This window comes from Plectropomus leopardus, chromosome 17 (genome assembly GCF_008729295.1).
Source record: "Plectropomus leopardus isolate mb chromosome 17, YSFRI_Pleo_2.0, whole genome shotgun sequence".
Taxonomy (NCBI): Eukaryota; Metazoa; Chordata; class Actinopteri; order Perciformes; family Serranidae; genus Plectropomus; species Plectropomus leopardus.
Genome location: NC_056479.1, coordinates 27,421,803 through 27,444,822, shown reverse-complemented (window position 1 = coordinate 27,444,822; position 23,020 = coordinate 27,421,803). Strand labels below are relative to the sequence as shown.

The 23,020-nt window shown below is 36.9% G+C and overlaps 3 protein-coding genes across 5 annotated transcripts; all 3 read right to left on the bottom strand.

Moving 5' to 3' along the window:
• Window positions 1-756: 756 nt before the first annotated feature.
• On the bottom strand, window positions 757-3,833 carry LOC121957063 (pleckstrin homology domain-containing family F member 2-like). The gene is made up of 2 exons (XM_042505570.1): window positions 3,554-3,833; window positions 757-1,782 (listed from the first exon to the last, which is right to left on the bottom strand). Exons 1-2 carry the CDS (start codon window positions 3,798-3,800, stop codon window positions 1,145-1,147), a joined length of 885 nt encoding a protein of 294 aa, XP_042361504.1. The 5' UTR covers window positions 3,801-3,833; the 3' UTR covers window positions 757-1,144.
• A 4,505-nt stretch (window positions 3,834-8,338) lies between these two features.
• LOC121957295 (bone gamma-carboxyglutamate (gla) protein) lies at window positions 8,339-11,383 on the bottom strand. Its single transcript, XM_042505856.1, has 4 exons — window positions 11,034-11,383; window positions 10,722-10,766; window positions 9,609-9,693; window positions 8,339-8,441 (listed from the first exon to the last, which is right to left on the bottom strand). Exons 1-4 carry the CDS (start codon window positions 11,089-11,091, stop codon window positions 8,339-8,341), a joined length of 291 nt encoding a protein of 96 aa, XP_042361790.1. The 5' UTR covers window positions 11,092-11,383.
• A 5,528-nt stretch (window positions 11,384-16,911) lies between these two features.
• On the bottom strand, window positions 16,912-21,935 carry LOC121957322 (matrix Gla protein). 3 transcript variants are annotated; one of them, XM_042505898.1, is made up of 5 exons: window positions 21,830-21,934; window positions 19,053-19,136; window positions 18,922-18,951; window positions 17,781-17,883; window positions 16,912-17,496 (listed from the first exon to the last, which is right to left on the bottom strand). In XM_042505898.1, the coding sequence occupies exons 2-5, from the start codon at window positions 19,111-19,113 to the stop codon at window positions 17,340-17,342; spliced, it is 351 nt and encodes a 116-aa protein (XP_042361832.1). In that variant the 5' UTR covers window positions 19,114-19,136; window positions 21,830-21,934; the 3' UTR covers window positions 16,912-17,339. The 3 variants fall into 3 exon arrangements, with proteins under 3 accessions (XP_042361832.1, XP_042361833.1, XP_042361834.1); XM_042505899.1 differs by having other exon boundaries at window positions 19,053-19,133; window positions 21,830-21,933; XM_042505900.1 differs by lacking the exon at window positions 18,922-18,951 and having other exon boundaries at window positions 21,830-21,935.
• Window positions 21,936-23,020: the final 1,085 nt, after the last annotated feature.

Below are 23,020 nucleotides of genomic sequence, written 5' to 3'. Positions count from 1 at the left end.
ACAAGAGATTACACACAAGTATTTCTCATGAGCAGAACACTGACATTTTTACTGTATACACCCACCAAACCCTCCTCTCTATTACTGACAAATCCACTCCCCGAAAAAGCACCTTATCTTCTCTCTACCTCGCAAAAACACATGCTGTCGCACAGGTTTGCCACAAATCTGTGAAAACATTAGCATGTCTTCTAAAGGCCTTCAACTTAAGGAAATAAACCACAGAAAAAGTCAAACCTTCTGCAGTACACTGTAATATCTGACAAGTCGACTTTAATTTGAAAATTCTTGGAAAGTAATTGCCTTGAAAAATGTAACGAAATATAACTCCTAGTCTTAATTTATGTGTACTTAATATCCAATTATCAAGGTCATTTAAGTTTAGTCATATTCACTTAATTTTGTGAAGTTGTTGCAACTAATTACTTAATTATAAAACTCAACTAGTTATTGTAAAATGTTATTTCATCATAAACTTCAATGACTGAAATACATTTTAATGGATATCATTATCAAAGTTAAGCAACCTTGAGTTCTTGTAAGGCGCTATATAAATCCAATGAATTATTATTGTTTTGCAGATTATTTTATTTTTTTTGCATTTAAATATTTTTCATATTTATTTATGTGATATTAGTGTCAAAATTAATTACTTATTTGATAACACATGGGGGCTCCAAAACAATAATCCCAACAGTGAATGATGAATAGAAGAAGATAAATGTATCAGAGTTGTCAAAAAAACTAAGATTGGTGCATCCAACATGGCTCTCAATAACCAAATTTGTCAAAAAAGACACAGATCTCTGACCTGTTTCAGTGCTTTATTGTTTTTAAGATTTTTTAAAAATGTTAGTGCAGATACTGAGTGCAATGTTTCTTTTTTACGTGTAAACAGTGACACACACCAAAGCCTAAATAAACGGTTCTTCTTATCATCCTCTTACACAAAAAATTACACTGTAAGATAAAAGTGCTTTATGAGTCCAAGTGTTTCCATCATCAAAAAAGGTGTAAAAAGTGCAGATATTAAGTAGTAAGTAGGTGCAAATATTATATACGATCTCTTTTTTAAGGATTTTCTAGGTTGACCTCTAACCCGCTTGTGTTAAGTTTAACTGGATCAGCTTTGTGTCTTTGATGCTCAGAGATGGTGAACATCATTTTCTTCTGAGACACTGTAGCAGTCCTGAGACTGCGGCCGCTGACTCATTGGTCTCGGGTAAACGTAGCCCATGTGTCCCCAGGTGCCCATCCGCGAGTCCAGCCAGCTGCTGGAAGTGTATATCTGCTTGACCTCCTCTCCCTCTTCATCACTGGATGCTGCGTCACAGTCCTCCTCTGAGCTGTTCTTTCCGGTGCTGTCTCCTCTCACGCGAGACTTCTCATCGTCGTCAGTCCTCTTGTGGCAGTAGGTGCAGACCCTCAACTGCTTGGTGGGGTGGATGTGGTCGATCACCGCTCGCTCCTTAGAGCACGAATTACAGACCAAAAAGCCACATTTTCGGCAGTGGTGTCGACGTTTGGTGGGAGTGAACTTTTTGAAGCAGCGCATGCATTTGAAGGCGGCCTGGTCGGGGATCCAGGTGACAGCAAAGCTGACACCGGGTTGGCTGCTGCCGCCCTGCGTCAGGTTTGACCGGCACTCTTCGATGTGGTCGATCCAGGCTCGCTTCTCTTCGTAAGAAGAGGCGGACACAAAAAAGGACTTGCATTGTGTGCGGATCAGCCACTGGTTTCTCAGTCTGTCACTGTCCTCTACGTCCTCCAGTTGAATGCCCTCTGAAAAAAAAGATAGTGAAGATGATATATTTGCAACAATCCAAAAACACCCAAATGGACACTATGGTATGTTCAACTCAAACTTTTTTGCTTCAGTACTTTCTATTTCTGAACAAGTCTACAGGCATAAATTGTAGTAAAATGCAGATAAATTCAAAAAAATCATAAGTTCTGACTTGCCTCTTGTGATATAAAGCATTAAAGATCATCCCAACAAGTCAAATATCACTGCTTGGTCAGTGCCGTTTACGTCTACATATTATGGGCTAGGTATCCTCCTTCCGAGACAGCGGGATGGATACAGTCTTTCTCAAAATAAATTTGTGAATCCTAGGACTGCCAAGGAATGACCTGCCCCACTCTCCTCATGACTGGCTTGTTCTCATTGCCTCGGTTGGTTGGATTGGTTGGGGTGAGGGTAAAAATGTCAGGGTAAGCCATCAGAGGCAAAGTGAGGCGAGCCATTCACAAATTTGCTCCTGGGTGAAAGTCCAGGGTTTGTTGGACCAATCCGCTGCCCCTCCCATCAACGCAATGGGGACTTTCCAGCTCCTTATATTGTTATCAGTAAAATTTCAACAGCTAGATTTACACTACAAGTCTTGATGCCCAATTCCATTTTTTTGGTTATACCCGATTTTTTTACCACCTGCTTACATCTATTCTTAAAAGCCACTCAAATCCGATATCTGCATTTGCACATGCTTAAACTTTGCTTACACTTAAAACAACGTGCACACATTAACAAAAACTGAAATATTCTTATAAACATTTTAGTTCAATACCCTGTATTGAACATTTTGTTTGCACCAAAGGCTGAAACTACAGGTATCCTCTGCATTTGACCACTGGCTTGAGCCCTTGCCCTCCACTGTTTTTTTTCCGCTTTCCAAGCACATGTAATTATGTCATCAAAATGTGCCATCTTCTCATTTTCAGTTAAGCATGACTCACAATGCCAAGGAATATCCAACCTGTCTGCTTAGTGAACAGACTCATTTGCAGATATCCAAATCATACTTGATTTATTTTCACATATGAATGAGGCCTGAAAGAATTTGTGATTTCCTTCGCTTTTTTTCTGCTTACACGTTCATGATATAAATCTGATCTGTGCCACGTGAGAAAAAAACGGAATTGGGTCACTTGAACCATGTAATGAAAACCCAGCCAAACTGAATACTGTTAGGGGGCATGTTATACCGACACGACAGGGGCCATCCGGCGAAGTTACAAACTAAGACAGACTGTAACATACCAGCAGGAGGGGGGTGTTTTGGCTCAGTGTCTGACACTGAAATCACTGACCAAGCGGCGGCATCCGAAAAGTTAGGAATGGGAACGGTGATTGTTCTGGCTTTATAGGCTGAGGGTTTGAGATATCCATCATTACTGCAGCTCAAGTAATGCAATGGAATTTTAAGATGCTTACAGAAAAAAAACTGCACTAAACAAACAAAAGTAACTTGAATTTCAAGAAATGGATTGGTATATTCTACAAGTAGAAGTATCAGCTGTTCTTTTAGGATAAACATTTTGATAAAACCATGTGATTTTTTGAAATTGTTTTTTGCAGCAGTAAAAAGTCAATTTAAATTACATTCTATCTCTGTAACTGTTATTTGAAAACTCCAGCAAATGAATGCAAAGTCATATAAGGAAACACCAAATACTAGGTCACGTAGCTTGCATGAAGCTGATCGTTATCTCCTCTCATTCCTGTCTGACTGATCAAATGTTCAGCTGCAGTAGAAACAGGTGAGTTTCTTACCTAGAGGGATGATTTTCTGATTTTTGTGCCAGCGTCCATTCAGGATGATGCTGCCGTACACCAAGACGTCATTGAAGAGGAAGAAATCTTTCGGCTGAGGTTTCCGACGACCCTGCTTTACCAGACGGCCCTGACCCATCAGAACCCGACCCGGTTTGGACAGAGCTCCCCCTGCTGGGCCGAATGAGTTCTCCACTGCCTGGATACGCTCGCGGTTCTCCCTCTCAAAAGTGAACAGGTCCATCATGGTGAATGTTTACATGCGATGCCAGCACTCAGATATTCAACGTCTGCAGCAGGACAGTTGGTCTTATAAAGGTGTGGTGACGCAACGGGACTTCCCGAGTTCAGACTGAAGACAAACAAGTTTTACAAGAATTTAAAGAGGAGGAGAGTTCTGTGGCTGCAGGTTGAAGAACACTAAGAAATCTTTTTATTTAGATATTTTTGAGGTTAAAAGGTTTCGCTGCAAAGTCAGAACAACTAACAAATGAAAAGTAACTGCTTTACTTCACCCTCTTAGTGCCCATTTGTAAAACAGCTGGTCAAGCAAACGTATTGATTTATCAACTGACTGGGGGCCGAGATTAACAAGTTTAACACCAAAATCTCAATTTTTGCTAAACCCCCCCCCCCAAAATCTAGTATTGGAGTCTGGCTTTGAAGAGCGCATAGATAAGTTTCACTTTAAGCTTTAAATATTAACATGTAAGGAAAAATGTATGTGTTTTGAAAGCACTGAGCAAACGACTAAATAAATGAAACTTGCATTATACTGCACAAGTTGTTAGAGAGTTTGGAAACAGATGTTTTGATAGTTTCACTTTTCTGTAATCAATCAATAAATCAATATTTTTTATGTTTTCTGTAAGAAAAGGTTTTCTTCACAAATTTAACACGGCATGACTAATTTATATACAAATGAACGCTTTGTAGGTGAAGTATTTCTTTACATATAATTTTGAGATACTTATGCCTTTCTTGAGTATTTGCATTTTATATTACAGTACTTTATTCTACTAAATTTCACCTCTATAGTTATCTTACAGACAGAGCAATTAGTTATATCTTTAGATAAGGAATTTACACGCAAAGCAAATGTTTAAAATACAACTCACTGTTCTAACTCAACAGTGAGCTGCTAATTAATAATAATTCAGTCTGAGGATATTATTTGATGTTTTCGTTGGCCATGACTACTTGGTGTGTTTTTAATGGGTTTATGTTGTTTGTGCATTTTTATGTCTAATTTGTGTATGAACTCAAAATGTATTTAAGTGTAAACCGACAATAAAATTGTATCGTATCATATCATATTGTATCGGCTTGAGTAATTTTTAAGAAATAAAAGTCAAAATTCTCTAATTGCAACATCTTAATTGTGAACACTTCCAGGTTTCTTTACTCCTCTATTACAGTTAACTGAATATCTTTGGGTTGTGGACAAAACAAGACATTCGTGCACGTCATAATGGGCTTTGGGAAACACTGATCGACTTTTTTTTTTTAACATTTTATTTATCAAACAACTGACTGATTGACTAAGAAAGTAAGATCAACTGAAAATGAAAAAGTACAGTTGCAGGTATTAAGTAATAAACCAAAGTACTATACTAGACATGTTGAAATTCATAATTCAGATTTAAAACAGAGAAATTGAATAAAATTAAGCATATATCTTAAAACCCTTATATGTAGTTTTGATCAGTTATTATTTGTGATATTTAGAGTCAATATAAACTCAAATTTGGATGAAAGATGGTGAAATTAGAGAAACAAAGAGAAATCTGCAATTCAATTCAAGTGTTGCAAGAGACTGAAATTCTTAAACTATACAAACTGCAGCATAATACTGACTGAACAAGAGGTTATATTTCAAAATCTGACATGTTATTGAGAGACTGGTTGAGCAACTCAGCCGGCTGGAGCAAAAAAGAAACTGCCAACTTGAGTTCGTCACTCTGCAGTCATTCTGTAGAGTCTCTCCGAACATAAACAGGGACTAACTATGCAAATCATGATGCAGAGTGTGCTGCCAGTAAAATGCACGGGAAACTCCAAAGGGTTAGGGAAGGAGTTTGGGGTATTTTGTCCCTTTCACAACAGGAAATACATTTAAGGCTGTCAGTTATGGTGTTGACAGAACATTTTAATAAGTTAGGGGGACTTCCAGAGAATAAAATAAATATACATATAAAAATAAACAAAATTATATTAAAAAATATTATGTTAACGTTGTTATAGTTACTGCATCAGCAAAACATTAAACATATTACTTTTTTCATTTTCACATAATACAGGCTGGTATGTAGGTTTATTATTTAACCCTTTGAAACCTGCACATCAGTTTTCTTGTGCTGCGTTCAGATGACTTTCACATGCATTTAAACCTTTAAAACCTGAACAAATTGGTTTGATTTTATTTGAAAACATGGGGGGAAAAGGCAATGAGCAACTTGGCATAAAAATGCACCACAATTTGCAAGAAAATAGGAGATAGTTCATAAGAATGGGCTGAAAATTAGTTTTTAAAAGAGATACAGGAAGAGAGATAAAGTATTTTTAGTTTATAATAAGTAAAATTAGGGATAAATGACCAGAAACATTTTATAATTATTATTATATATATTTTAAAACTTGTTTTTAATCTCTATCTCTCAATCTAGTGTTTTTGACAGAAATTAAGCCAGGTTGTTCAGGTTTCAAAGGGTTAATAGCTCAAGATAAAATATTACTCAGGCTATCCTAGCTAGTCACCAACATCATTAGACACCTAAATTTGGCTGAATTTAGGTTGTGACATCAATGACCACAATTCAATATTAGCACAGAGTCTATGACCAATGTTAATCTGATGTAGAATACTGACGATGGACAAAGCTATTATTTTGTTGGTTTCAAGTTGTACTGTTAAGTAACCAAAATCCAGTTTGTTTCCCAGACATCTCATGCCAACGTTATCTTGTTGTACAATAACGTAATTTAATGTAATGTAATGTAACATGTACAAATGTCATAATGTTAACGTCCAAACAAATTCCAACGTTGCCACTTTACTGCCTGGGGAAAAAACAAACAAGAACAGCTTTTCAAGCCACTGTCTCTGCAGGAAAAGCACCAGTGTCTTGGTAAAAAAGCAAACACTTTTATGCCACCATGCTGCAGCAAACGCAGCAAGGTCTCTGTGAAAAACAACCATTTTTATGCCACTATCCTGCAGGAAATGCAGACATGTCTCGGTGAAAAACACCGCTTTGCTGTGCCTAAAAAGCTGCTGGAAAAACAATAAAAGGACACTACAAAACACCCATGCTTGGTGGCTAAATAGCCAGTGTAAACACAATGATAACTTCCAACGGCACAACCATTTTTGTTGTTTGTTGGTCACTAACAAAGGCATATCAAACAGGTATCACATCATCCATCATGCCCTCCAGATGACAAAATCAGCTCACATGCCACTTTAAAAATGATATGCATGCAACACTTGCTTTTAAGTACGCATACACAAACATTGTTATGATTTGGCTTTTTATGGCCTCATTGGCCTCATTATTTCTTCTACATTTAACATGTATTGTGAATCTTATCTTTTTTTTTTCTCCGTTATCTATGTCACATCCCAAAAGGGTACTGTCATTTCGCATGAGTGCAGAGAAACAAAAAGAAAGACAAAGATAAAGTGAAAGTGATCCACAGGACAACACAGCAGTTTCATCTGAGATCTAGTTCACGTTAGACTCGTCTGACTGGATACTTCACTGCTGTGCACATCAGGGCCAAAACGGCTGCAGCCCTCATAGCTGCAACTAAACAAACACTTGGCAAAAAGTTGTGAAGTTTTGAAAAAAATCGCACTAATTTGCTGAGGATTCAAAGGAAAAATGGTTTGATAGGATCTTGTCAAAGCCCAAAGTAAAAGCACATAACAAGCATCTGAATCATGCGTATCACAGTAGAGAACGGTTGTATTTTCACATCATCGTGTCAAGAGATTCACAAATATTCAGGAGGGAAACAGATTATGTCATCTATGTTTTTTTTTTTTTGCTTTGGAACAATCGTGTTTTACCCAAATCGTGTTCAAATTTTCAGTCATGCTATTATTATGTATGTATGTACTATTATGTGTGGAAGAAAACCTCCCCATGGGAGCATGCCCCGGACCCCCCGCGGTTTGGGTTGAGTCCCAAGTGTTCCTGGTGTTTGAGTTAAAAAGGAAATATTGACCCTTTCATTTGTATTTACTTGACTTTCTCTAGTGTTGGTATTGTTAATGTTTTTATCAGTGATTTATGATTTTTTTTGGTCGACAGTAAAGGTCTGAGGATTTGATTGTGGAAGTTATTTGAGTTGGTTTTTCTTTATGTTTGGACTTTTTTTCTTTTTTCTTTGCATTATATGAATCACACTGCCTTGTGAGCTTGACACAATAATAAAAGGCCCAAGGAGCGAAAGTCTGCTTTTTTTTAATTGTGTTGACGACAAAACCAGCACTTTTTGACACGTCAACAGTGACATCTTGTGGCCGTAACTTGTCAAAGCTGCTCTATCAACAAATGCGTGGATCCAGAGTGACACCCAGCAGTTTTATTTATCTTTATTTTATTTTTCATCGCACTACACTACAGGTTAACAGAAATTATAGAGATGGATGGAAAAAATACATTTTCATGCATTCCCCACATCTCTCACTTTTAAATTTGAGTAACAATTTTTTTACACACTGGAACATTTTTTGGAAAAGTTTTCTTTTTGCTTCACTGCAGGAAATTCAGTTGTGGTCTAATAGGGGATTTGTCCGTAGTAGGCGGTGTAGGCAGCGATGATTCCCTGCGTGTCCATCATCTCATCACAGCCCGCGTTGAGCTCACACACTTCTCTCAGGCTGAGTGGACACAGAGAGAAACATTCACAGAGAGAAAACACACGCGAGATGATATTCGTGCAGACAGAGCTAAAGGTCATTTATATGAACTTTCTGTTTAACCCTTTTGAAACATAAACTGCGATCAGTTTTCTTGTGCTGCCTTCGGATGCCTTTCACCCTAAAAGAACCTGATTTCTTTCAAAAACACAAAAAAGGCAACAGCAAGAAATGTCCCTCAAACTGCGAGAAACTAATAAAATGAAAAAGGTCACAACAAACGACCTGAAAATTAGTTTAAAAAAAAACCAATTTAAACAATTATATTTATTATTTTTCTTATTTGAATATATGCTACTAAAATAAAATACAGATATACTTTTTAAATTTCAGGAGGCATTTTCTTGTTAGTTTTTACTTTTCTGCTTTATTCTATTTTGGTTATTTTTTAACCAATTTCTTCTTCCTCTGCTAATTTTTTAGATCATGTGATTCAGTCTTGGTTTTGATCTGCATCAAATCTTCAGTTTGTGTTCAAAACTTTTAAGTAAAATAAGGTCACCTTTGATTAAAAAAAATTTGGATCAATTAATGTCATATGAACTTTGATGTTGTATTTTATTGAGTATTTAAGTGCATTTTATTTTATCTTTTTTTTTTTACTTTTGTTAAGTAAATGTGTTATTGTTGTTATAATTATTATTGCTATCAATATTATTAGATTGTGATATGATTCTGATTTTGATTATTATGATTATTATTATTATCCTGATCCCAGCAAAAGGCTGGATTTCAGGAATAAAATGTAACAAAACCTTTTAGTTGGTCAAATATATTTACATGCATTTATTTACATTTTGCACTTGATTGTTCAACAGCCACTGTGATAAAGTAGAAATTTGGCTGAAAAAAAAGAGAAAAAACATGTTTTTACAAATGTTTGCTTATTTTGGGTCATTTCTTCTGAAGTTGCTCACTTCCTTCTTCCTTTGTTTTTCAAAGAAATCAAGCCAATTTGCTTGAGTCTCAAAAGGTTTAAGTTACAACCTCAAAATTCTCTGTTTTGTCGTCTTTGGCGTCACCCATCGCGGTAACAGCAGCGTGTTTGTTGGCAGACTGCTGACATGGTTGACGTGTAGCTTCGTTCAGAGAAATGTAACATGTAACAGTAGATCAGGTGTAATTTACCTCTCCAGCTGGGCCAGGGACAACTCTCCAACAGCTCTCTTCTGTCTCACCACATTGGACGCCTCGTCCCTCTCCACAAACATGCCTGCATATCAGACACATTCAGCATCACTTTTAAAAACTCCATAAATACATAAAATGTCTATCAATCAAACAAAATCAAATGCATGTGGAAAAATCGACTCAGAAATACTAATATGATTATTATTTTATCTGGAAATTTTGGATATTTTCCAGCCAAACTGTGGGAATCATCTAGATAGTTGTGGCTAATTTGATTGGGAGTGTAAAAGATACACTTTAATTGATATTTTATGTTGAATCATTAGTTTTTATTGACTAAATATATTTTCTCTCTTTTCAGTGAAGTTTTCAGATAATCCTGTGTGGGTTTCTCACCTCCAATTAAAATTTCTAAGAGCCCGTGCAGAATGTGAGAACCTTTCAACAAAATAATAATTACTTTTTTTTTTTTTTTTTTACTATTCAAACACACTTCTGGAGTGCTTCAGATGCTTAATAAGTCCTGAAACTGTTATGGGTCTCATTAATATTCACTTTTTCTCTGTCTCCTTTTTTGAAGTGCAAATAAAAGAGTGTTTGTCTTTGAGTAAAGGTGGTGCAAATATGTTACATATTAACCCTTTGAAAACTGAGAGGAAATGAGCAAGAAATAAGTAAAAATTCAAAAAGAAAATTACCAGAAAGTTAGCAAAAAAGAAAAGAAAAAGGAAAGTTAAAAAAAAAACAAAACAATAAAATGACTTGAATGAAAGTGTAAAAAAAAATAACAATTCTGCAACATAATTTTATATATATAATTATGACAATTATAAACATATTTTTCCTGCCATTTATCCCTAAATCTAATAATTTCTTGCAGGGTTGCATTTACAAGTACATTTCTTGCCAAGCTGCTGATTGCCTTTTTCCCTCCTGTTTTTGAAAGAAATCTAGTGTTTTTCCACAGGGCTCAAACGTTTAAATACTTAAAAGGTATCTGAAAGAAAAGTGAGGTCGATCCAGGTTTTAAAGGGTTAATGTAACAATAATAATAATAACGATAATAATAATAAAAAGGTCAAAAACAATATTGCTGAATCATGATCTTACCATCCTGAGCAGGGGCGTCAGCAGGCTGGGAGTCAATGGAGGGATCTGTGAAACATAAGATTAAATATCAATAATAATGAAACTTTTTAAATTTTTGTATGATATTACTCACAATACAGGAAGTGTCTGTCTCTGAAATAATTACTTTAGCCATTCATTTTTTTTTATATTTTCTAGAACATTTATATTTGATATACTAAGAAGTAAAAGCAGCTTTTAAATGTTGTTTGTAGAGCAACATATACTTGAAATAATATAATGCTATGCTATAATAAAGAGCTATTCTAACATATACTGTTGTGCAGCTCTTACCTGAGGTCAGGCAGATGACGGCCAGGGAGCAGAGAACCAGGACGGCCAAAGTCTTCATCTTTCAGCTTCTTTCTTCAGCGTCAGCAAAATCAGGCAGCAAGTGGGACCGGAGACCTCAACAACACTCTTTTCTCTCTCAAATACACTCGGGGTTTATACATGTGGCCCTCAGTATGGCATGGGTATGTGATTGGTTAGGATATCATATATCACACACCCACATGGATGCAGAGATACACACCTACATACAAATCATTTATGCAGATTTTATGTATGTTTTTGCATAGTTCTGCTTCCACAAGGAGGATATTTGTCATAAGAGCAGATTTCAGAGGGAAAGCAGGGGACACTGGTAAGACATGTGCATTTGCCCCAGAGGACTTCACTAAATTAAAGACGTTTACACCATAAAAAAATGCATAAAAATTACCAAAATGCAGGCAATGAAGTCCTCTGGCAGAGGACCCCCAAACCCAAAGTTTCTAGGGGTCAAGGAGACATTGTTGCTACGCGGTGTTGTGATATTGCATCGTAATATTGTCTTTTGGTAGCCTACTCATTAAAATCAATGTTTTTTTGTTCACTAGATACATTTTTTCAGCAATAAAAATGACTTAAGATAGATTATCAGACTGAAAACTGAAAACAACGTAAAAAAATACAAGGAAAAAACAGACAAACTAATGCCACATAACACACACTATGTTATCACAAAATGTTTAAAATCGCAGTAACAGTGAGTGATGACTTCAGTATTGAGACAATATAAGGACTGTAAGGCCTTTGGTTATTACCACTCCTAATAATTTCATATCTGTCCCCCCAAAACTTACATCCTTGGTCTTTATTTTAAAGTGGAGAAAAAACAAATGTGGACGACTCACAGCCGCAAATATCAGCTGCTGGATGTGTATTTCGATAAAAAATGTGTCACGCTTTGTCTAGCTGCTGCTGAGTAGGCAATTTGTTTCTTGTTTACTTTTTCTCTTTCTCATTTTTATTTGATTGAAAAGTGCAAGTAAAACATTAAACGTTAAAACCTATTTGTCTTTGACTAAAACTGATGAAAATATAATGTAATGTTGACGATACAGTCAAAAATATTTCTGAGTCATGATCTTACCGTCCTGAGCGGGGTCATCAGCAGGCTGGGAATCAATGGAGGGATCTGTCAAACATGACAAAAATATTAATTATAATGACGTTTTACATTTTTAACAATGTTTTATTTGCAAATACAGGAAGATTATTAAAAAATTAGGACATTTCTAGTATTTTAGGACATATGTAAGATTTTCTGACATTTCAAGGATTTAGAACATTTCTGGGACTTAAGATGTTTTTAGGATTTTGGGACATGTTTAAGATTTTGGAGCATTTCTAGGATTTCAGGACATTTCTAGGAATATAAGACTTTCTGGGATTATAGGACGTTAGGGGCTTAGCTCGGACCTCTGTTGGAGGGTGCGGGGGTCCTTAACCGGAAATAAACAAGCTCTACTGTGACGCCATTTTATGCATGCAGGTACTTTATGTATAATAAAAGTACAAAAACAATTCCCAGTGTGAATCACTTTATTTTTATTGTAAATTAGAAAATGGTTGGGGGCCACCTGGCAACCTATAAAGGGCCGTAAATTGAGTATCACTGTTCTACAACTTGAAATGGACCTTTTTTCTCTAAAGATTAGAGAAAAGTAGAGAAAGAAATGAAGAAAAAACACTAAAAACAGACATAGAATTATGTGGAATAAAATCACCAGACTGCTTTCTGTCAAAGGATGAAACATGGAATGAAATATTAGTTATGCAATGCCAGCTGGCAGCCTGGAGAGGTCAGAGTTTCCCAGCGCGCCCACTCATTCTCTACATGTAGGTCACAGAGTGCACTCGCAGCAGAGAAAAGCATGAAAGACAAAGTGCAGCGGAGAAACCGCCGTCCCACATTATGTGACATGATTTCAATCAGGGTGCCTTCTCTTTTATTGCAAACCACGGTGATTTCCTACAGAAATAAAGCAACATTTAAAAAACGAACCCAGTATGTTTGAAGATTTGTAGGAGGGTAATTTGAAATGTGGAGGGATATTTTTAACAAAAACAAGTGGGTGGTTTGCAAATAAAGTGCTGGAAAGCCTCATAAATTGAGCGAAACGAGCTAATTAAAACACACTGCGTCTCCAGAAGGATGTTTTTTGCAATTTTTGACCATTTTTAAAACATCTAATTATTTTCTTTATACATTTCGAAAAGATGTTGAAGAAAGATGCTGATGCACTAAGGCTAAATACAACATATTCTTACACTTTTTAAAACTAGTCCTTTGAACTTAAAGGGTAACTTTGGTATTTAGTTACCTCGAACATTTTTTTTTCTGTGTCTAAGTGCCTTATGACAACAACAACTTTGGAATATGGACCAGTATCGAGCTGAAATATAACCAGGTATGGCATTCCTGCACCAACAATTTACATCCCAAAAAGTGCTTGTTTTTGTCACCAACATGCTCGGATTGTTATTCTAGGTGTTTGACAACATTATGGAGACGATTTCTACAGACCTAAACCTTTTTGTTAATAAGTAAGATTCTTTCTGTTTAAACAGAAACAGCGCAGAAATCGCCATCATCAGACTCAGTTTAAATAAAAACTAAAATATATAAAAACTAAATAATACATTTAAAAAAAGCTGCAAATCAGTGGAACACTCTGATGATGTGAGGAGCTGCAGCTCTATCAAGACTTTCAAAACCACCTTAGAAAATATGATTAAAAGCCGCTCAGCTCTGTACTCACTGGCCTTGAACTCTGGTATTATTTGTCTTGTGTGTCATTTATTTCTTTTCTTCTTGTACAATTTTACATCGTCATGTCATTGTGATTTGTATTTGTGATGACCTGCCGAGGGACTGCAGGTGCGAATTAGCTCTAAACGGTAATCTGGTACAGCGCATTAAATGGTAACATTTAAGTTTTGACTGTCCACGTCCCTATATAAAATAACATAAAATAAAATAAAATAAAATAAAACTTAATTATTATTATTATAAGAAATTAAAACAAAATTCAATGTTAAAAAAAAAGTCAAAGATTGAAAAAAAAGCCTTCTGAAGAAACCGTGTCAATTCATGAAGCTTTCCTCCACTTCATTTGGAAAAACAAGCACTTTTCGTGGACCTATGGATGGTGAACAGCACATTTTGCTGCCATCAGGTGCAGCCTTCTTGCTCAATACTGGAGCAGTTTCAAAGAATATTATTCCCATTTGTCACTCAGACACAAAAACATGGGAAAATAAGGTCCAGGTTGAAAATTTTTCACAGTTACCCTTTAATCTATGATATGAAACTGTCCTCTCAGGCTTTTCTCGTCTCTTTTTCTGACATGATATTTAGATTCTGGACTGGTCCTTACTGTATCATATGGGGTGTAATTTGACTGTCTGGGTCAATGTCGGTGCCTGTCCTCATTTCAGGGACAGACTTCAAGGATTCAACCTCGGGAAAACTTTAATTGTGCACATATGTGGCCTTGTGGCAAACATGAAAAAGCAAACATCCAGTATGACTGTTTCTTCGGGACTGTGCCATGCTAACATCTACTGACCTGTCTTTGTTTGCGTGACTGTCTGCAGCGGCAGCGAGGATCCTGATGCACAGATGTGTGGTGTGTTGCCCAGATTCTTCCTATGATCACAAAAAACAGATATTGACTTCACATATTGAAATCAACAATAATACGTGTCCTCGTTTGACCCTTTGAAACCAAAGCTCATAGAGCAGATTTGCTGGATTTCTTTCAAAAACATGAGAGGAAGGCAATGAGCAACAAAAGAAGAAATGATCGGAAAATTGGCAAGAAGTTAGTAAAAAAAAGTTTTTTAAAAAGCACAAGAAAATTAGCAGAAAATTATTATCTTTAAATAGAATAAAATTTAAGAAAAAAGACAAAGGATACAAAAAAAATACATATGACATCATGACAAAAACCTGGAATTCAAAGGGTTAAAATTCTGAAAATTGATAAATATCTGATATTCATGATTAGGACTTGCGGTGATTTAAAAATAAAATTGATGAAAGCAGAAAATCATAACTTAGTATAGTAGTTTTTAAAGCTTGATTCTGAAATGCGAATTTTGTGCATAGCGATATGAGTGTGTGTAATATTAATGCAGGTCCTCGAGGTTAATATGATTTCCGGACCATTTCTAACAAAGTTGTTCATTGTCGTTTTGGGTTTTTTATCATGTTTTTAAAAGAAACTGCCTGAATTTGTTCAAGTTTCAAAGGTTTAACAAAAAACTTCTGAAAGCAGCACAAGAAAAGTGATCCACAATGGTGTAAACAAGCTAAATATTCACTCCAGTAGCCTTTTTATACTTCAACCATGTGCTGGCAAACAAAAACAAACGACCTTAACTGAATTTAACAAATTCGGTCTTGTTGTTGTAGCACTTTAGCTAACTGAAAACTATGCTAATATGAGACTAAATACGATATTTTATCGATTTTTTACCACTTTTGTATCATAACAACGTGTGTCCTGTGTGTGGGTGAATCCTTCTTACCAGTGGCCAGATCTCCTTGCTCAAGTTTAATCCGAAAATCCACATTTTCGCCGATTTTTGCGGATGTTAATAGGACTACACTTGCACTTCCGTATTGCCGCTGGCCCGCCATAACAAACGGAAAGAGAATTCGTAAACAGGAAGTTGGCACCAAAGGTTTTTTTCGTTCTATTTTTTAATTTTTATTTTTGTTTAAGTTGTTTAAGTGTTGTCTTCCCTGTAATACATCCATGGTAATAGATGGATCAATCCACGATGATAGAAAAAATAAAAAATAAATAAGTAAAATTTTCAAACTTTAAATAAGATAAATGAAAGGATAACAGCACAAAGTTAAATATTAAATAAATAAATGTTAAAAATATGTAGTAAAACTGTGAAACAGATTAAAATGTATATATTATAGCCAACCTAAAGAAGTCAAAGCATCAAATGTGAACCAGTGTTTTATTTCTTTCTTTTTTCATAAAAACAAAACACAATTATTATTTATACAGACTTGCATCTGTACAGTCCCATTCTCATTTTCAGACAAATAATTCCCACCCCTCGTTTTCTCCAAATGTATTAGGGGGGGTGGCAGGGCGACTGGAGAATTACTGCCACCTACTGCTCAATGAACCAAATCCAAAAATGAGCACAGATGTAGTGGTTGGAAAACACATAAAATTGCATTTTCTGACAATTTGGTTGAATTTTGAGCTACATTTGGATGGAAAACCAACTAATGAGTTATTTACTGTTTCACCAAGCAGACGTTTCCTTACCAAACCTCTCAGATGGTTTCAATTAAATAACTGTTTGCATCTCAAAGTAGTAAAAATATCCAATATTGTGGAAAAAACGGCTAATTATGAAAAAAATGAATACAAATGTTTTCAAACCCGATTAATCATCTTATAATCCTCTCATATTTATCTTGAGATACTCTGGAAAGCCCCAACCCCTTGATTGCGAATCGCTGCATCATGTTACATAAAACCAAAACCTCTTGGCCCCCTGTAACTAAGTAAGCTTATGCACTGTTGCATCAGTAATATCTAATCTAATAATGTTTGTGACAGTATTTTACATGGCTGTTTTTATACACCTTTATTTTAATCTCATGAAACAAATGCAGAAAGTATATTTGTGATATATATTTTCTAAGAACATTTCTTAGTCCAGTTTTAAAAAAAAACATGTAATTATAAAATTATGAAGCACTCAGAGAAATTGGACCAGTACCATTTTCACATCTGCCTTTCATTGACGCTGAACGCCAAAAGTTCTCACACACCCATGTGGAAAAGAAATTGCAAAAGCAGGATTAAGACAAAACCCCAAAAAAGGGAATTTTATTTATTTTCAAAGCAAAGGCAATAATCACTGACAGTAGTGCTGGCCTGGATAAATATAGATAATGTAAGAAACAGTGGATAGTGAGCACTGCACTCGTGCGTGTCACGTAAAGCCCCTAAATGCTGTGAAAGTGTGATAATAGTGGATAAAAACTTATCCTGAGATTACACAAGAGATGGGCCATGAATTTCTACATGTGCGTAATGACGGGCTGTGAGCCGCACTGGATGCCTCCGTGTTTATAAAAATGTGTTTTTTTCCAGGACTCGTTTCACATCCAAAGAGAGGCCACAAAAACAACTACATAAATTATATAAAAGTCGTGATATGCGGAACGAAGGATTCATTCCCAGACGGCAATGATGATGCTGCGTTTGACGGACTGATATTGTCTGTCTAGTATCGACGAGTTGTAGCTGGTCTCTGAGGGGTATTTCGGGAGCCAAAGTATCTCTGGTAGGCCTGCTGGAAGCCGTAGCGATAGGCGTAGAAGCGGCAAGGAGAGTAGTCCTCGCAGGTCTCTGCACGCCTCTCGGCTGGGGACTTTATCGTCCTGGACGAGAGGGAGGGGAGGACAGACAGACAGACAGAGATAGTTAGAGGGAAGAATGGTGGGAAAAAAGGATGAGGGTTGTAATCAGAGACAGTCTTTGTTTTGTTGCATTTTCTTGCATTCTAGCATTTTTGTTTCTGTCTCTTTGCGTTGCAGACGTTTAATAGTCTAATTAGGTTTTGCCTCAGTGGTCCATAATGCGTCTCTGCGGATATGTGGTGCTACATATGTACAGTATAAAGGGTTATGTGCTGTGTGTGCACGTCTGTGGTTGTGTCTCCTACCTCATGAAGTTATAGTTGTGGCCGTTTCGTCTGGGTGGGTTGTATACGTTACCCCTCTGTGGTGTGATGAATGAGTTGGCTTGGTTTGGAGGCACAAACAGATCTGGAACCACAAAACTTTAATTCACAAAAATTCCTCTTTTAATCAGGTAAGGCATGGATACTCAACTTAGCTCTGGCCCTCGACAGGGTGCCGGGTGGCCCACCAACCATTTTTTAAGTTTGAATAAAAACAAAGTAATTCACGCTGGGAAATGTTTTTGTACTTTTAGTATACGTAAGGTGCCAGAGTGCATAAAACAGAATCAAAATAGAGCTTGTTTATCAAAGAAAGTGCCAATGGAGGATCCCCGAAACCCCCTGACAGAGGTCTAAGCCCCAATTGTCCTCAAATCCTAGAAATGTGCTAAAATCCTACAGACATCCTAAAATCCAAGAAATGTCGAAAAGTCCTAATAACATAAACTCTTAAAAGTGTCCTAAAATACAAGAAACACGCTCATATCCTAGAAATGTCCTGAAGTTCTACAAATGTCCTAAAACCAAAAAAATGTCCTAAAAATCCTACAAATTCACTAAAATTCTAGAAATGTCCTAAAAACCTAGGAACATCCTGAAGTCTTGGAAACATCCTAAAATCCTAGAATTCTAAAATCCGGGACACACCCTAAAGTCCTAACAATTTCCTATAGAAATGTCCTAAAATTCAAGAAACATCCTAAGGTCAGAGAAACGTCTTAAAATCCAAGAAATGTCCAAAAGTCCTAGAAATATCCTAATATCCTAATGTCCCAGAAATGTCCTTAAAATCCTAGAAATGTCCTGAAATCCCCAAAACACCCTGAAGTCCTAGAAACAACCTCAAAATCCAAGAAATGTCCTAAAATCTAAGAAATGTCCTAAAGTCCTAGGGACTGCTGCAGCTGGCTCCTGGCCTCCTGTCATTTTGCATAAGTGGCCCCAAAGCAAAACAAGCTGAGTATCCCTGCGGTGATTTATGTCCAACGTGCAGCTGATGAGGTGAAATTAAGAGGTCGGGGATGTTAATGAAGGGTAAAATGAGGGTTAAATAACAGGCGTTGTCATGTTTGTTAGAACTGCATGCATGTTTTTCCATGAACCAGAGACAACATTTAATCACCTTCAACGGACTCTGTGCTTTCATGAGACTCTACGGGAAAAACATGGAATCGTGTTAAGCATAAATGATGATAAATGGTGACATATTAGATAATGTCTGCTGATCGATGGGACGTCGGGGAGGATCTGTACCATAGCAGATGCAGAAGGAGACCGCAGCACAGAGTGCCAAAATCTGAAGGAGGCTCCTCATCCTGGGGCTTGTTTATCTGTCTGCTGGAGAAGAGGAGAAAAGGTGATTCAGTGAATCATGTCAACACCGAAGAATAAAAAACGAGAGAAATAGAAGGAGAGAGCGCCAGATTTTGAAGCTGTGGGTAGGAACCACAAGCAGGGAAGGATGTCTGAAAGTGGCAGTTTCTAAGTCTGTGCCTGAGGTTTTGTCCATATGACGAGTAAATATATGCATCTATGCATGCTGGCATGTCGCTACCAAGTTTGTGCATGAAACAAACCAAAGTTATATATATTCATGAGAGCACTTCAACAAGAGATCTTTTCAGTACAGTGGACTTAAGTCACGGCCAATCCACAAACACCACTCAACAGCTGGAACCTCTGTTTTCAGGGTAAAACCATAAGAGAATAGCTGACTGCCAACTATTAAAGTCCATGCAGAGTTTAACAGGGTTTGTGCAGTCATGAAAAACCTGGAAGAAAGTCATGGAATTTTGCAAACGGCAATTTCAAGGTGAAGTTTTGGAAAATTAAATACGCCCTGAAAGTTTTGGATTAATGAAAAGAAAGATAATATCTGTTTTTACAGTTTCTGGTCATGATAAATGGTTTCATTTGGGGCTTTTTTTTTTAAAAAAAGAAGACATACCTTCCAAACCTGTGAACCTTAAATTTTTATTTTTTTTTAAAATAGTTTTCTTCAAAAAAAATGAAAAAGATTGCCAAAATTGTTTCTTTAAATATTGCCAAAAAAAATGCAAAAAAATAAATAAATAGAATTGCCCACGTTTTCTTTAAAAATGGCCAAAAATTTTAATGAAAAAAAAAGGCCAAACATTTAAAAATAATACATGCATTTGTAGGGCATGTTTTCATAAAAAATGAAAATGAAATGAATACAAAATACAGCCATTTAAGGCTGTATGTCCCTGCCCTAAAGCCAAAGCACATAAGTCCCTCCCCAGTGCCCAAAAAATGATTTGGCATGGCTCCCCCTTTTTGCTTAAAGTTGTAGAAAAGTCATGGGAATTTATTGGTAAAAATGTGTTAAGCAGGTATTCCACATGGCTCTGCACCAGAGACAATACAGTTTTATATTTTTCACTAGTTTTTGTTTTATTTCGTAGGTTTGATTTTTTCAGTTTAGTTTCATTATTTAAAACATGTTTTGTTTTAGTTGAGTTCTTACTAGTTTCACTTTAAGTTTTTTTTTCTTTTTTACAGAATATGTAGGATATTTGTCAGGGGCAAGATTTAAGAAGTACAGAATACAAACACAACCAACACTTTGTCAGTGCCTCCTAATGTTTGTTGTATTTACAACTTTGACCAAACAGACAAAGAGTAAAAATTAAGACACTCATTGTATATTTTCGTTTTTTAGGTTTTATAATTACGCATTGTCATTTCATTTAATTTTCAATTTTCTCTAAAGTCTAGGCTATTTGTTGATATATTTTGGTTAGGTATATATTAGGTATATTTATTAATTTTAGTTAAACATACGAACTTTGTTCTGCGCACACACACACACACACACAAATACCAGTACTTCTATCTTTGTGAGGACCCTTGAGTTTTTGCTTTCCACAGCGCCTTACCCCAACCTTAACCATCACAACTAAAAGCCTAACTCCATTTTACTCTAATCATAACCTTCACTATAAAACCAAGTCTTAAACCTGAAACAGGCCTTTAGAGAAGTGAGCACCATCCAAAATGTCCTCACTCTCCAAAAATGTTATCACTCTGTTGGAAAAAAACAAACACACGTACTAGTCCTCTCTATGTAGCAAGTACACATACACATCTGCACTCCATCATGTGCATAAGTGACCTAAGGCAAGGTGTGTGTGACACCTGTACAAACAGTAATGCCACATGTGTGCAACATCCCAACACACACACATGCATGCAAACATACACACACATTGTATTTGCACGCCTGCTCTGCAGAAAAGCTTTCATGCCCATCCTCTGTTTGTGGGATTTGGATGGGATTCTGTTTCAGCTGCAGCCCTGCTTCTCCCCGTCAATAGCAGCTTTCATTATACATAAACACACACACACACACACACACACACACACACACACACACACACACACACACACACTCACACACACAACCCAGTTACACATACTCTCTGACACACACATACACACACACACACACAGTGCTCTTAACATCATCCCCTCAGGCATATCTTGGCTTACAGTCGTACCCAGACTTACTGGGCACAGAAACAGAGCCTCCGGCCCAAAGTTCAAAGAGACTGGCAAAGACATTTAGCCGAGTGTGTCTGTGTGCATGTGTGTGTGTGTGTGTGTGTGTGTGTGTGTGTGTGTGTGTGTGTGTGTGTGTGTGCATCAGGTGCTGACAACTGTGTCTACAGAGTTTTATGCCTGTCTGAGTCTCAGCAGGGGTCCTGTTGGGTTCATATCTGCGGGCAGAATGTGCCCACCTCATTGGAAAAAAGCCACAGGCATGATGGGCTCGCACAGGACTAACCTGAGGCTACGTATTAAATACTCTTTACACAAAAACACACTGGTACTGTAGGCCTATTGTACTATGAGATTTGCATGTTGCAGCATTATTTAAAAAAACATTAGAAAAAATGCATTATATAGTATATAAAATAAGTAGTTTTGTAGAAGTTTAGCTTGTTTTAAAGTTTCAAACAACTATTTTTGAGTTGCTGTTAGTTATGAAATTGTTTTAATGTACTTACCGGGAAAGATAATTATGAAGTTAGAAGTCTTGGATGTATTTTCTCTTGAGGAATACCCCTTAATTCCTCACAGCAACACTTTTATACTCATCTCTCTTACCCCCACCCCTTCATTTTTACCCACCGACTCCCTCCTACCTCCTCGCCCTCTCTCCTCCCTCCTCATACTATCTTCCCTCTTTTCCACCAGTTAATCAGGCTGGGATATTAGCTCACTCTCTCCCTGACTCCCACGCCTTCACTGAAAAAAGAAATCAGAAGGTGATGGAAAGGCGAGGAGGAGGAAGAAGGGAGAAAAACAAGCAGGGGGTAAACAGAGAGACAGACAGGAAGGGGTGGGAAGGTTGGAACGGGGGACATCAAACCTGCTTCGTAACAGGTACGTGATAATATTCACTGCTGTTCGCCAGCATGGCAGCATGATATGAAAAGACCATCCAACAGACACAACATGGACTGACTCCAAATGTCTGACAAACATGCACAGCAGTACTTGGGTTGTTTCACAGAGCAGATATTCAGTACATTTACATGCACACTTGTATTAAACTATTATTCCGATTGTGACAATATTCATATGCATACAGAATATGTTGTTTACATGGTGCCATGTTCCTACAACCCAAACTTCTGAGGTCCCATGAATCTGTAATATGTCCCACTGGACTGAAAGCTAATTTCTCCAACAGCCTGTTTTCCCCAAAACAAACACTCCGAAGTCACGCTCATCAAAAAAAACCCCAAAAAAAACACACTCCCTACATTTAGATAACCCAATCACCAGAAATATTTGCATTGTGCGTTTTTACATACCATGAACACATTTGTCAACAATGTGGTGATGAATGTGTGTTCAGCTTTCCGCGCAACAACCTCGTGGTTATGTTTATGTTTTGGCTTAAACACCCACATCTGGTTGCACAGAAATTGCTAGAAACCCAGGTTTGGTGGCTTCAATTTTCTGCTAAGAAACATCACAATGGGCTGAGACATGGCTTAAAAGCTCAGTTGTAATACCGAGGATTAGTGGCTAAAACACCACAAAGTTTTGGTTAAAACAACTGGGATCAGTAGCTCAAACGCCACTGGAAAATGCTGCAAAGGTTTAGTTAAAACAACCAGGATCGGTGGCTCAAACAGCACTGAGAAACCATGCAAAGGTTTGGTTAAAACACCTGGACTCTGTGGCTT